This window comes from Lepidochelys kempii, chromosome 18 (assembly GCF_965140265.1).
Source record: "Lepidochelys kempii isolate rLepKem1 chromosome 18, rLepKem1.hap2, whole genome shotgun sequence".
In the NCBI taxonomy this organism is placed as follows: Eukaryota; Metazoa; Chordata; order Testudines; family Cheloniidae; genus Lepidochelys; species Lepidochelys kempii.
In genome coordinates this window covers 12,552,420-12,564,848 of record NC_133273.1, presented here as the reverse complement: position 1 = coordinate 12,564,848, position 12,429 = coordinate 12,552,420, and the positions used below count along the sequence as shown (strand labels likewise).

The 12,429-nt window shown below is 50.6% G+C and overlaps 2 protein-coding genes across 2 annotated transcripts; both read right to left on the bottom strand.

Annotated features, from left to right (window-relative positions):
• Positions 1-470: 470 nt before the first annotated feature.
• On the bottom strand, positions 471-4,965 carry LOC140900225 (natriuretic peptides A-like). The gene is made up of 3 exons (XM_073317101.1): positions 4,846-4,965; positions 2,738-3,023; positions 471-487 (listed from the first exon to the last, which is right to left on the bottom strand). The coding sequence occupies exons 1-3, from the start codon at positions 4,963-4,965 to the stop codon at positions 471-473; spliced, it is 423 nt and encodes a 140-aa protein (XP_073173202.1).
• A 5,401-nt stretch (positions 4,966-10,366) lies between these two features.
• On the bottom strand, positions 10,367-11,666 carry LOC140900252 (natriuretic peptides B-like). The gene is made up of 3 exons (XM_073317203.1): positions 11,531-11,666; positions 10,964-11,246; positions 10,367-10,560 (listed from the first exon to the last, which is right to left on the bottom strand). Exons 1-3 carry the CDS (start codon positions 11,645-11,647, stop codon positions 10,532-10,534), a joined length of 429 nt encoding a protein of 142 aa, XP_073173304.1. The 5' UTR covers positions 11,648-11,666; the 3' UTR covers positions 10,367-10,531.
• Between the last annotated feature and the right edge of the window lie 763 nt (positions 11,667-12,429).

Sequence of the window (12,429 nt, the reverse complement as noted above, 5' to 3'; positions counted from 1 at the left end):
CCCTGCTTGAAGCAGGACCAATCCATAATTTTTGCTCCAGATCCCTAAATGGCCCCCTCAAGGATTGAACTCACAACCCTGGGTTTAGCAGGCCAATGCTCAAACCACTGAGCTATCCCTCTCCCAAGTGTATTGCTTTTGAGTCTCTAGACTGTGAGATCCTGCCTCACCGGTGGCAGTGCACCTAATAAAATGTAAGCATTTGAATTCAGGAAATACATGGATTTTTTTTAATGCAACAGACAGGAAAAAAAATTCAACATAAAAGACTAATGTGTTAGTTTTATTTGAACATGATTTTTTTTTGGTGCTAAAGTAAGAAATGTTCTTATAAAACATCAAATAAATAAATAAATAAATAAAAATAAATAGGAATAACTTCTCCACAAGAGTTTAGAAAGCATATGGAAAGCGTCCTGGGAGACAGCGGCACTGTAACACGGCGTTCTTCAGGGCACTGGAGAGTCACCTTAATTCTTCCTGAAACCTGCAAGCAAGTCACAAAATAAGAGTTATGGCAGGAAAATGGAGAGACCTTGAACACACTTTGCTCTGTCTTGTAGTGTTTGCCATTCCCATCCTAGGTCTGTGCTTTGAAAATCAAATCCCCAAGCTGCGTCCTTTTATTAAAACACAGAAGGTGGTTTTGTTGGGTGACCTTTGGCAAACCACTTTGCCTTGCTGTACCTCAGTTTTCCCATGGGAATGGAATGAGACTTTATTGTAAAGCACATTAAGATCCATGGATGAAAATCACGAAATCAGAGCTGAGCAGTATTGTTAAATCCTGGGTTAATATAAATTGTCTGGGGAAAGGAGGGTTTAAAGAAAGATGCTTCTCTGTGATGGTGTCAGAAATCATTACCAGGGCTGCTTTTAAAGGACAATGTCAGTTTAAAAATTATAACTAGGCTTGGAAGGATTAGATTTTTATCGGTAAATGTCGGTAGATGTCAGTTTCACTGACACAAACAAACAAACAAAAAATACCGCCATGGATTAATCATTGAAATTTACAGCTAAGCAAAGTAAGATGCTGCTTGAGAACTTACTGGAGTTTGATTTAAGGATATTTGATATGTTTTGACATGTGTTGTTGACAGCTTGTGTTCCTGACGGTTACAAAACTTTAACTTTTGAATCTCTGTGTCTGCTGTCATAAATTGTCTGTCCCCTCCCCCTGTTAATTTCCTGCCACTTAAAATTTAAAGAATAAAAATGCTTAAAAATAAACAGCTATATTTTTTTTAGAATTCCAACTGAGAATATCAAATTCTGCCAAGCCTAATTATCATAAAACAAACTTACTTATTTTGTTACTTATAACCACCCTAGATTATTAAAAATAGGGCTAGATCCTCAGCTGCTGTTAATCAGCGTGGCTCTGTTGAGTTAATGAAGCCAGTTTATACCAGCTGAGGATCTGGCTCTGAAAACTGTAAAAATCTTAGGCCATATCCGCCCCAGGAGTGCTTTGTCTGTATAGTATACTGGTATTTTCCTGTACCAGTAAAGTGCTGGGCTTTTGCTGGCATAATTTATTCCAACCCGTTCCTCCTCTCCGTCCTGAGCAAAACAAGCTCTGCCCATAAAAGCACAGCTTCGCTGAGATAACTGCATCTGTACCAGTGGCCTTTTCTGGCACAACTCGGTCGGTCACAAATCATACCTCATCCCGCCCTGAGCGACACAGCCATGCCAGCGGAAGTCTGTAGTGTGACCAAAATTACTAAATTACTTCTCCCCATTTCTGTGGTTGGGTTTACACTTCGTACTTCGCTCAGATCAGTCAATGAAAACAGACCAGTTCGTTTAATTTTCTCAGGTTCTCGTGCCCTGGCTTAAAGCTGCAATGACTCGTTTGCAATCACCGTTAAATCCAAACCAAACACTTATACTGAGATTCTTCTAAACAAATGTCACTAGAACACTTTTATTGTAAATGTTTTCCTTTTTTTTAATTTTTATTTTTTAAAAGCAAAAGCCTAATTCAGGCCTACGCTAATGTGCATCATTTCTTTAAAAGCAAGACGTCTTTGGTAGCAGAAGCATCTCTCTCTCCAGGTTTTTATGCTGTGCCTATCACCGTGGTATCCAAGCACCTTGCCATGTCCCTATGCTATTAATATCACTATTTAAATAAGTGTACTTAGTGGCACTAATTTGCATGATGATGTGCAAAAATAGGCTACGATACTGCTTATGGTCCCTTGTGCCCATGCGGCTCTCAGCTGAACAGATCCAACGGCACGATCAGAGCCATAGACAAGAAGGTCCTCACTACATAGAGTCTCGATAAGGTGAGATAAACTTTGGGCAGGACACAGGCTGCCAGTTCAGGAGAAGGAGGGTGAGGTGGGTTTCAAGGCTGGATTTGGAAAAGGGAGCCTGGTTCAAGGGGGCTGTTCTAGACCTAGGGGTAGATGGTAAAAGGCCCAAAGACAAGAGCTGGGAAAGGACAGGAAGAGCGGCTCAGGCAAAAGGAGTGAGATGTGTAATGAGCAGAAAGGGGGGGAAATGGGAATGAGAACAGATGACAGGGTGGTCTGACAGGACAGGGATGTCCGTTGGGTTGTCTCTAGGCTGTAAGGTCCATTCAGATATCATCTTTTTGTTCTGAGTTTGTACAGTGCCTACCACAATTGGGGGGCTGGTCCATGACTAGGCCTCCTAGGAGCTACGGTAACCCACATAAATAATAATCCATTTATAATGAGTTGGTTTAGGAGGGACTCACCATTGCAGCCCATTCCGCTCAGAGAGCCGATCCTGTCAATTCTTCTCCCAAAGCAGCCTGAGTCTCTCATCATCTTGGGAGCTTTTAGCCCCCTCAGTTGCTTGAGGATGGGGTCCCTATAGGACAGAGGGGCGCTGGGGGCTGGCCTGGGCTCAGGCTGCTGGTCACTGCTGTCATCGAAGAGTTCTGGTGGAGTCTCTTGCTGAGCTTCGGGCTCCTGAAGATCAGGGTTGGACTCCAGGGCCTCCATCAGTGAGAATTTGTCCTCCAGCCTCTCCAATAGAGCCTGCGAGAGAAGGGCGCAGACTGAAACACCTGTCCCTGTGGATTTCCCCCTTGCCTTCCTACCCACTCAACCTTTGCCTAACCTCTGAAACTAGCAGTCATCCCATTGCCACAGGGCCTGGGGAGACGGTGTGCAAGGCTGGGCTGTAGGGTCACCTCTGTCCTCTTTGTCCAACCCAGACCCTGCAGTCTTGTCACTCTGCCCCTGTGTGAGCACATACTCAGGGGGTTGGGCAGGGTTGTGCTTGGGTGGCTAGCCTGAGCCCCCTTCCCCACCCCAGCCACACTGCTATTTTTAGCATCCTGGCTCCAGTAGAGCTAGCACATCTGTCTACCCCCGCTGAGAAGCACCCTCCCCGGTGCTGTGTAGACATCCCCTAAGATGGAAGGGATGGTTCACTGCCTCTATGTCCCTTTGGGTCCACCTCTGCACCAGGTTCTTAGCTTCTTAGCTAGCAGCAGTGACCTGCAGTGCTCCTCTGTAGCTGGCCAAAAAGCTGCCAGCTTTCCCATTCTTTTGCAGACCTCAGAAGGGGTCACCCACAGCTGTCACCTGCCAGGCTGTTGCGAGGGGCTTTATGGAGAGAAACTCTTGATCTCCCCCAGAAGCTGCCCTTGGTGTCGAACAGTGTTGCTCCCCCCTACGGTAGCGTGGGGTGCACGCACCTAGAAAGCCTGCATGCAAGTCTTTGCACTGGCTTCCTGCTCACTTCTGAGGATCACTCATCACTCAAGATGAGTTTTAAAGCCCTGAATAATGTGGAATCAGGTTTCACTTTCAGGGCAGCTCAGAACAGCTCAGAGGCTCTTGCTGTCCCTTCCTAGGGTTCAACCCCCTGCAGGAGCCGCTACCTTCTGGAGGGTGCTGTCTGTGGGATTCTCTCCTCTGGGCACTTTGTGGGAGCCAGAACCTAGCTACGAGGCTCCATGCAAAATTTAGCAGTTTGGCTTAACTTTTGCCTGTTTTATTCTGGGGGGTTATTCTAATACTTTTAGGGAGCTTGTTCTTTAAGGGCTTGGACCGGTGCAGGGCTGCTCATGCCGGTCCCAATCCAGCAAAGCACTTAAGCACATGCTTGACTTTAAGCAAATGTATAATCCTACTGAAGTCACTGGGATCCTTCATCATGCAGGATGGAACCTGAATGTTGGTTGCTATAGCAATGGACACTATAAATCCCACAGGTGCATAATAGTTCCCCAGCTCTGGGGGCTTTTCTGAGGGAGTCCAGCTCTGTGATCAAACCATTCATTTTTTAAAAGTAATGGATCTTCTCAAAGTTCCCACCCATCTGCCCCAATCCCTTGCTCATCTCCTGCCCATGCAAGCCCTGGGTCTTTCCTCATGTTTCCCAAATGTGAATGCACACACTGTCTTCTGCTTCGGTGCAGCTGTACCTTAGCAAAAGAAATCGTATGAGGGACCTCATCTCAAAAAACCTATTGTCTCCTCTTATAAAGCTACACTGATCCCTTTATAATTCCTTCTAGAGGAGTGTCCCTAAGTTCTATTAGAGCCTTAAGGAGAGACGGTTTCTGTATTGAAGAGGCAGATGTTCCATAGCCTCAGGACCCTCTTCTTCCCTGCCACCACCCAGGATCATCAGATGAACCCACTAGCTGAAGGGATCAGTCCCTCAAGGGTTCTGGGTTCTCTGAAGTGAGAGCCCCGTCTTCATATGGTTTAGAGCTGACTGTGCAAACCGTCTTAAGCTGGCTTGTCCCCTGTGAGTCTATGCTGGCTACACTACTGCACTGGAGAATGGTGTTGGCACCACACCACGCTCGAGAAAGTCTAACAACACAAAGCAAAGAGTCCTCACCTCCATGCTGGCCAGTTCTTTGGCAGGGCTGAGGCCGTAGATGGGGTTGGTTCTGCTGGACTGGAACTGGATGAGCAGCAGCAACAGGATCCCGCAGGAAAATGAACCTTTAGTGTCCATCCCTCTGGATTGGTTTGGACGATGGGAAAGTTCAAGCTTCTTCTGAGATGTCCCTTCAGGTCTCTCTTTCTCTCTTTTCCTTGTCCTGTTTTCTCCCTCCCCTGGCTGGTCTTTTATACCATTTGGGTGTGATCCCTGCTTCCTAGGTTATCTGTGGATTTATCGGGGGCACATTCCAGTCCCATGGCAGGCATGCAGCTCTGTCAGGAGAAGATTCCCTTTATTAGCTGTCATTAGGAGGCAGCTGCTGCTGCTGAGGAATGTATGTCACAAGTCAGTGATTTCATGTCACTCTGCCCTCCCACCCTTGATACCAGGCGCTGAGATTACATAGTCCAGTTGGAAATTCTTAGCAATTTTGTTGCGAGAGACCCCTGTGGTCAGATTCATGGAAATGGGGGAAACAGCCCTGAAACTGCTCTGAACACCTCTTAATCAGGAGCTTTCCGGACGGAAATCACCTTGTACAGGGAAAGGAAAAAATCCCAGGCCCAGGCATTGGGGAGGTAGAATCTGAAGAAGACAGAGCTCCTAAAAGTAAATTTGAAGTGCTGGACAATCTCCCCTTCTATATATGGAATATCTGCAGCTGCTGCATACCGTGGCTTGTGCTGAAAATCCCAGACCTGGGGCTTTTCTCTTCTCAGTAGCTTTAGAGGGGAATCTCACTGTTGGGATTGTCTGTTAGTTTGCACAGCCCCTACCACAAAGGGACCCTAATCCCTCTTTCCTCCTCCTTCTCCCCTCCGTTGCAACACAAATAGAACCTTTAAGCGGATGTTTCAGAGGTGCTGAGTACCCCCAGGTCCCCTTTACTTCAGCGGCAATTGTGGGTACTTGGCACATTTTGAAAATCATGCCACTAGTCTAGATAGCTATAAAATCAATCTCTCTCTCTCTCTCTCTCTCTGTGTATAATATATATCAAGGGCCACATTTTAAAGTCAGCGGGTATCTTGTCTAAGCATGAATTGCAGGGTTTGGCCCTAAATAAATTTGGCTACAGCATGATAAGCAATCACAGGTTCAGGAATAGTCTTCTCTGAGGGCCAGATTTTGATGCCCTTGTGCAGAATAGCACCCCATTCCACAAGTAGTCACACTGATTTCCGTGTAACTGCTATGGTGACAGGTGCTGCTCAGCATGGGTCAGGGCATCCGACTCTGGCCCTAAGAAAATGTGTGGGGTGCACACACAAGCATATATATGGTATAAAACATTTGTTTGTTTTTTTTCTTAGACTAGTGGCATGATTTTTCTTAGAGATCTGAAGTTTTCAATTTTCATTAAAAGCCAGAATACTTAAGTATGATTGTCAAATTAGATGCCTTAGGAAAATACTGCTTTATCATGAATTCACCCTTCAGCCTTGTGCATACAACACAAGAGCCCATAAAAATTACTCCATTTACAGATTTGCAGGGGAGAGCTAAGCTCCGACACACAACGTTCTCTTCTAATCTTACTGAGTGGGTTCTTGTGGAACAGATAAAGCTGGAGCAGGGGAGTGGATTTCTGAGGGAATTGGATTTCCCAGCCTAATCTAAAATGAATTTGTTTAATCATATTAAAAAGACAATCAATTATTGAAAAGAATCTCCCTACAAATTATGTATATATTTATAAATATTTACATAATTATCACTGTTATTTGTTAGTGTGTGTATAATGTAGTTGTATACATACACACACAATGTGTGTGTATGTAACAATGCATAAATATATTTGTATGTGTGTGTAATAATATATATATATATATATATATATGAACTTCATTAAAATTACAAAGCCAAGCCCTCAAAAGTTAGGAAATGCCAGAATTAAGGGTGACTGTGCATCTTTAAATCAGCCCCCTTGTGCTGTGCTTTATGATAGTAGGTGAGAGTGTAATTAAAGACTATTTCTCCCCCCGCCCCCCAAAACCTCTCCTTCATTCTGTGCACGGGATGGCGGGTGCTCACTTAATGAGCAGCTATTCAATAGTTTTCCTCCTCATTCTTCAGTGTGTGGCCCTGGGTCTTATTTGCTCCACACAGATCAAACCCTGTTCTGAAGAATTATTAATGCCCTCGTGGGCTTTTCTGTGACACTCATCACTATGGTATCTGAGTGCGTCACAAATGCTAATGCATTTATTTTCACAGCACCCTTGTGAGTTGAAGGGGTATTATTCCTGGTTTACAGGTGGGGGAGCTGAGACAGAGATTAAGGTCCAAAGTATCCACTAATTTTGGGTGCCCAATTTGAGATGCCTCAGACCTGATTCTCTTATTTAATGCATAAGCCCCTTTGTTTTCAGTTTAAACCATTTTTTTACCAAAAAATTTCCCGGTTTTACGAAAAGCATTATTCAGTTTTTCCCGATTTTCACCCTACTTTTGTATCATTCAAATGTATAAAAATAACTTGTTTCATTAGATCTCATGCAGTGTATTGTATTTTTGTATGTTTTACAATAATATGTTAGTCTGTGTGTATATGCAAAGCTGCCTGTTGAAGTAAGGCTCTGTATTAGTCTCTAGAAGATACACACAATAAACAACCAGGCACACACGCAAGCTCTGAAGTGCGTGTGCATCTGAATGTTCTGATGAATCTCACGGTCACCACGTACACATTTCAAGCTGCTAGCAGATAACTGTTTAAAGATTTGACAGTAAAATGGGAAGAAAACAGAATACATTTCAGAACATAAGGAAGTATTAGAAAGTTTTAAAAAAACAAACAGAAGAAAAGGATGGAATTTATGAGCAGCAAATGGTGTGGCCCAGTTATTAAATGTAAATATTTACAGGCTAATAGTTCTAAATCTACAACAGTAAACTTTATTAAAAGGAAAGGTTTTATTTGGGGATTAGAGAGATTATTTTCTTAAACTCAGAGGTGGCCTTGTGTTTTGAGTTCTGTTTTAGTTCTGTAGCAAACCACATTGATTAATGGAATTCAAAGTATTACTTTACTGAATACTTTCCCTCCCCATCTTTCCATCCACCAAAATAAACCCAGAAAAATTGAGGTTTTTGCACTGATTTTTCACCTGTTTTTGTTGTTGTGATAGTAAACACTGACATTCCCAGGAAGAATTAGCTAAAATAAAAACTGAAAACAAAGGGCCCTATTAATACACCATTCCAAGCTCCCACTGACTTCAGCTGTGCAACTGAGCCCAGGGTCACAAAATAGGCACCCCGAAAATGAAAAGCACACAATTAGTGACTACCTGTGAAAAGTGTAATTTTTTTCCCCTTTAAATTCCTTTCCCAACATGGCATAGGAAATCAGAGGCAGGGACAGAAGCCTGTTCTTGAGGGCAGCATTCAACTACCTTATCCATGACCCACACACACCCTTCCTGCGATCTCCTCCCTCCTTCAGGACCCAACGTCCAACTTGGGCAGCAACAGAAACCCTTCTGACGAGGGCTGGACTTGGCAGCTTGATTCGTGTTCTTTTAAGGTAGTTGGTTTTGTGCCTGTAAGAGAGGGCGGGGGTGCCTGCGTGTGAATGAGTGTGTATGAGAATTCCTGGCTGCAGCTGTAGCTGTTGGATTTACAGGGCCATGTTCTGCCTTCCCTCACCCTCTGGTGGCCCCACTGAGGCTAAAGGGTTATAAGAGGGGGCAGAACTTGGCCCGTCCTTATTAATGCTGTGAGGCTTGAATGTTCTTCCTTGCGGGACAAATCCTGACGACCTCACTCAGGCTGCCAACCTCAGGGTTTGTCCCTGTGTAGTTAGGGGTCCCTGGTTGTCCCGGCTGCACACGCACCGCTGGCCGGGGGATGCCGTTTGCACCCCGGGAGACGGGCTGGCTCCGAGGCTCGCCCCAGCAGCGGGATCTAAGGGCGCGGGTTGTGAACCCCCTGGGGGGGGGCGGGGTTTGCCAGGACGGCGGGTAGCTCAGGGCAGCGGGCGCTGTGCCCCCCCCCCCGCCAGGCAGGCAGGCCACACGCAGCAGGGGGTTAGCAGGAGCCCCCTCCCCACGAAGGAGAAATCCTTGTTCTTCATCGCTGGGACGCCGCCCCTGGGGGCTGGGGCTGCGGGGCTCGTGCCCCCCGCGCCCAGGCATCTCTCGGGGCCGATTCCTGCTCCCCCATCCGGCCCGTGACACCCATTCGCCAGGGGCCGGGTCCCGGCGGGTGGTCACTGGAGGGTGAGGTCAGTGCACCCCTCCCGCCCCCCAGTCTCTTCCAAGGAACAAGCTGCATCCTTTCCATCTTCCCCCGCCCTGCAGCCTCTGTGCTCCGGGCCCCGAGGGACAGAGCAACTCGGGGGGCCGGGGGGGGGTGCGGGAATCTCTCTTCATCCCCTGCAGGGACCCGCTCGCTCCGCGGGGGCTCCCGGTGCGTGCCCCCCCCCCCAACCCTGCGATGTGTCAGCCGCCCGCGGCCAAGCTCTGAGCCCCTCCACTCCCGGAGCCGGGGGCTCAGCCCGGCCCTGGCCCAGCCGGAGGCGGGGTCCCTCCAACCCAGGCTGCTGCGGGAGAGAAGAGGCTCCGCCGGGGTGAACACGCCCCTCTCCCGGCACCGGGGCTGAATCCCCCAGCGGAGCGCACAGCCGGCAAGCGAGCCGGCGAGCCCAGGGCAGCCGAGCTCAGCCCCGCTCCCCGCCCGCACAGGGGCCCTCGGCCGGCCGGAGCCCCGGGGAGCCGAGCCTGGCGCAGGATGGTGCCGCTGGGGGCGGCCCGGGGGAGCCCCCTGGCGGATGCCGCGAAGCGCGCACGCTGGCGGCTGTCCAGGGTGCTGAACGGGGCGAGCCCCCGGGAGCCAACGCTGCCAGCCAGCCCGGCACGGGTCCCCCGTCTCCCTCGGGTGCGGCCCCCGCCTTCAGCGGCCCGCGGGCGAGGCCGCCAGCAGCTCGCCACCCCTCTCGCGGCCAGCTCAGGGGCGGGTGGCCCTGTGCCCCGGGAACGGGGCCTGGTGTGCGCTGCGACTCGCAACAGCGATGCTGAGCGAGCATTTAAACCCGGCCCGTGCCCCGAGGAGCCCCGTCTACTCTGCGTCGGAGTAATCTAGCGGCGGCTTTACCAACGAGAAAGGGGGAAGAGTTTTCCCCTCTCAAAAGCGCCGCTTTCACTGGTGTGAATCCGGAGTGGCTTCACCACCTCTTGGGGGAGCCACGCCAAATCGGCCCCAGTGCGAAATGAGAGCAGAGTCGGGCGCTGAGGCAGCCAGGGAAAGCGCAGGGTGACTTCCCCCAAGTAACCCAGCCCGGCTGTGCAAGTGGCACTTCGCGGGGGGCAGGAAACTGGTCCCCGGTCCCCAACGCCCCGCCCGAAGGGACTCGCTTCTCGCAGGCCTCCAGAGTGAAACGAGCGATTTAAACAAAACATTTATTGATACACGCCAGGGCCCCCCGCAGTAGGCTGGGGCGGGGGGCGGGGGCGGTCAGCTGTTCTCGTCCCAACACCATCGCTGTTCAATAACAATCTGTCCAACGCGAATACATCCACCAGACAACCGCTCTGTCTAGGCGTGGCACACGTGTTCCGCTCGGGAGGGGTTAAGTTACCAGTCCGCCCAAAAGAGGCTCCAAAAATTCGTGGGAGGCTGGTGGGAAGCTCTGGATTCAGCTTCTCGATCTCCTCTTCCAGTAACCTAAAACCAAGGGGGAAGGAGACACAGTGAGCACCGCGTTCGGACTCTCGGCTTATCTTCAGGGCTAGAGCAGCTCTGTCTCGGGTTTCTGACCTGTCCCCACGCGGCTGGACAGCTGTTCGCTTGGCCTACGGCTAATATCATGGAGCTGTAGGTATCCACTGTCCAGCCCTTTCCCCTCGAGCTTCGTCTGAAAGAATCCAGCCGGAGCCAAGGTCTGCCGCCCAAGGCAGAGGATGGGGAAGAATCTTGCAGAGCTACATAGGGCGGTATTGGGCCATCTCTGGCCATACAGTGATTGCCAGACGTGCCTCCTAAGCCTGGTGCTGTTTCCTGGCTAGGTGGGGAAGAACCCTAGACGCACAGGGGCTGAAGGCAGGCTAAGGGTTCTAGTAAGACCTACGGGCTTTGTAGATGTTGCACCCAAGTCCTGTCTGAGAGCCGATCCTCTCGATCCTGGTCCCAAAACAGCCAGAGAAGTGTCGCATCCTCCTGGGAGAAGCAAGGAGATTCCTCCACTGACCCTCCACAGGATCCCGGGGCTGGAGCTGGGTAGCGGGGCTGCTCTCCGGCTCAGCAAGGTCCCAGCTAGGGTCGTCGTCTTCCGCCCCGTAGTCCAGATTCTCCAACTCCAGCGGCTCCCCTTCCTCCCCCTGCGTTTTCTCCTTCAGGAGCTCAAGGAGGTCCTAGAACAAGAGAGGAGAAGACCGTGATCAGCTCCCGCGTAACTGACCAGGGCACCCAGTGTGTGTCCGTATCCCTGGGGCGGAGGAGAGGGGGCCTCCATCCGGACTTGTCCTCTCTCGGATTGAAAATCACATTGCTCAGAAGGGCTCTGCCCCCTGTCCTGCTTGTTAAGGGCTCCCTCATTTTAAGGTGCCCGGTGCTAACACCTTTACGCGGCCTCCGAGGCTGGGGCCAGAGACCCAGCTCCCCACCCCACCCCAGGCCAGCTGCAGCCTCTCCTCACCTGCAGGGCCTGGAGCTCCTGGCTGGTGTGTTTCCTGGGCAGCGGGTGCCCGCCTGCTGGCCCCTGCGGGATGAGAAGAAGCAGAGAGGCCCAACAGCACAGGGCTGCGCCTTTCATCCTGCCCGGTCCCTTGGGCTGCCTGCAGACCCGAGCGCCTTGGTTTGGGCTCGAACGGCTACTCGGGCTTCCTTTATATATATCCCCCCTTCACCTCCGGGCGGCTTCCTGCCAGAGCTCGGAATTCGGGCACTCAGCCCTGATAAGGGAACTGGCTGCAGCCAGCGGCACCCGAGGTCACCCTTTCGGAAACGGTGCGTGTCCCCCTCCTGGAGCCGCGGTCGGGATCCTGTTCCGCTGCAGCAGAGCCAAGCCGCGCCGGGGATCAGCGCATCTCAGATGCCTCCTTCGCAGTCCCGCTCTGGGCAGCGCAAGGAATGAAATGACCGCGTGGTCTTCCCTGTTCCTAGCAGTCGCCATTAGGCTAGCGCTTGATGGATCGCCTGGGGTCCCTTCAGTGCCTTGAGCGCGTCCTCCTGCCCCCCTCCCCTGATGGGGGGACACGATCCATTGCTCGCCCCCGCGAAGGGAACTCAACCCCCCTCTTGGGCCAGTCTGCAGCCGCCTGTATCTGGGGGAGGGGAGCAAAGGGGTGCAGAGAGGGTTTGGAACCGGTGTCTCTGCTCTGCTTGCAGCCGTCCTCACCGGCAGCGTTTGTGTCTCTTTCAGTTTGAGCTGTAAAATGAAAGGAGGAAAACAGACAAGTGTTAGGGAAGTCTCACTGCCTAAGTCTCCCCCGCCACTGGCAGACCCAGTGCCACTGACAGGGGTGTGGGGCTTGCCAGGCTCTGCCAAGTTACACTCTGGTCTGGGGGCTATTGGGGTTAGTTACTCCCCCACTA

Excerpts from the sequence above, each read along its gene's own strand:
- LOC140900225 (XM_073317101.1), bottom strand. The coding sequence starts at position 4,965 with ATGGACACTAAAGGTTCATTTTCCTGCGGGATCCTGTTGCTGCTGCTC. Across the intron at positions 3,024-4,845 it reads AAGAACTGGCCAGCATGGAG|GCTCTATTGGAGAGGCTGGA; the intron begins GTGAGGACTCTT and ends CTTCTCTCGCAG.
- LOC140900252 (XM_073317203.1), bottom strand. The coding sequence starts at position 11,647 with ATGAAAGGCGCAGCCCTGTGCTGTTGGGCCTCTCTGCTTCTTCTCATC. Across the intron at positions 11,247-11,530 it reads AGGAGCTCCAGGCCCTGCAG|GACCTCCTTGAGCTCCTGAA; the intron begins GTGAGGAGAGGC and ends CTCTTGTTCTAG. Across the intron at positions 10,561-10,963 it reads GTGCAACATCTACAAAGCCC|GTTACTGGAAGAGGAGATCG; the intron begins GTAGGTCTTACT and ends CCTTGGTTTTAG.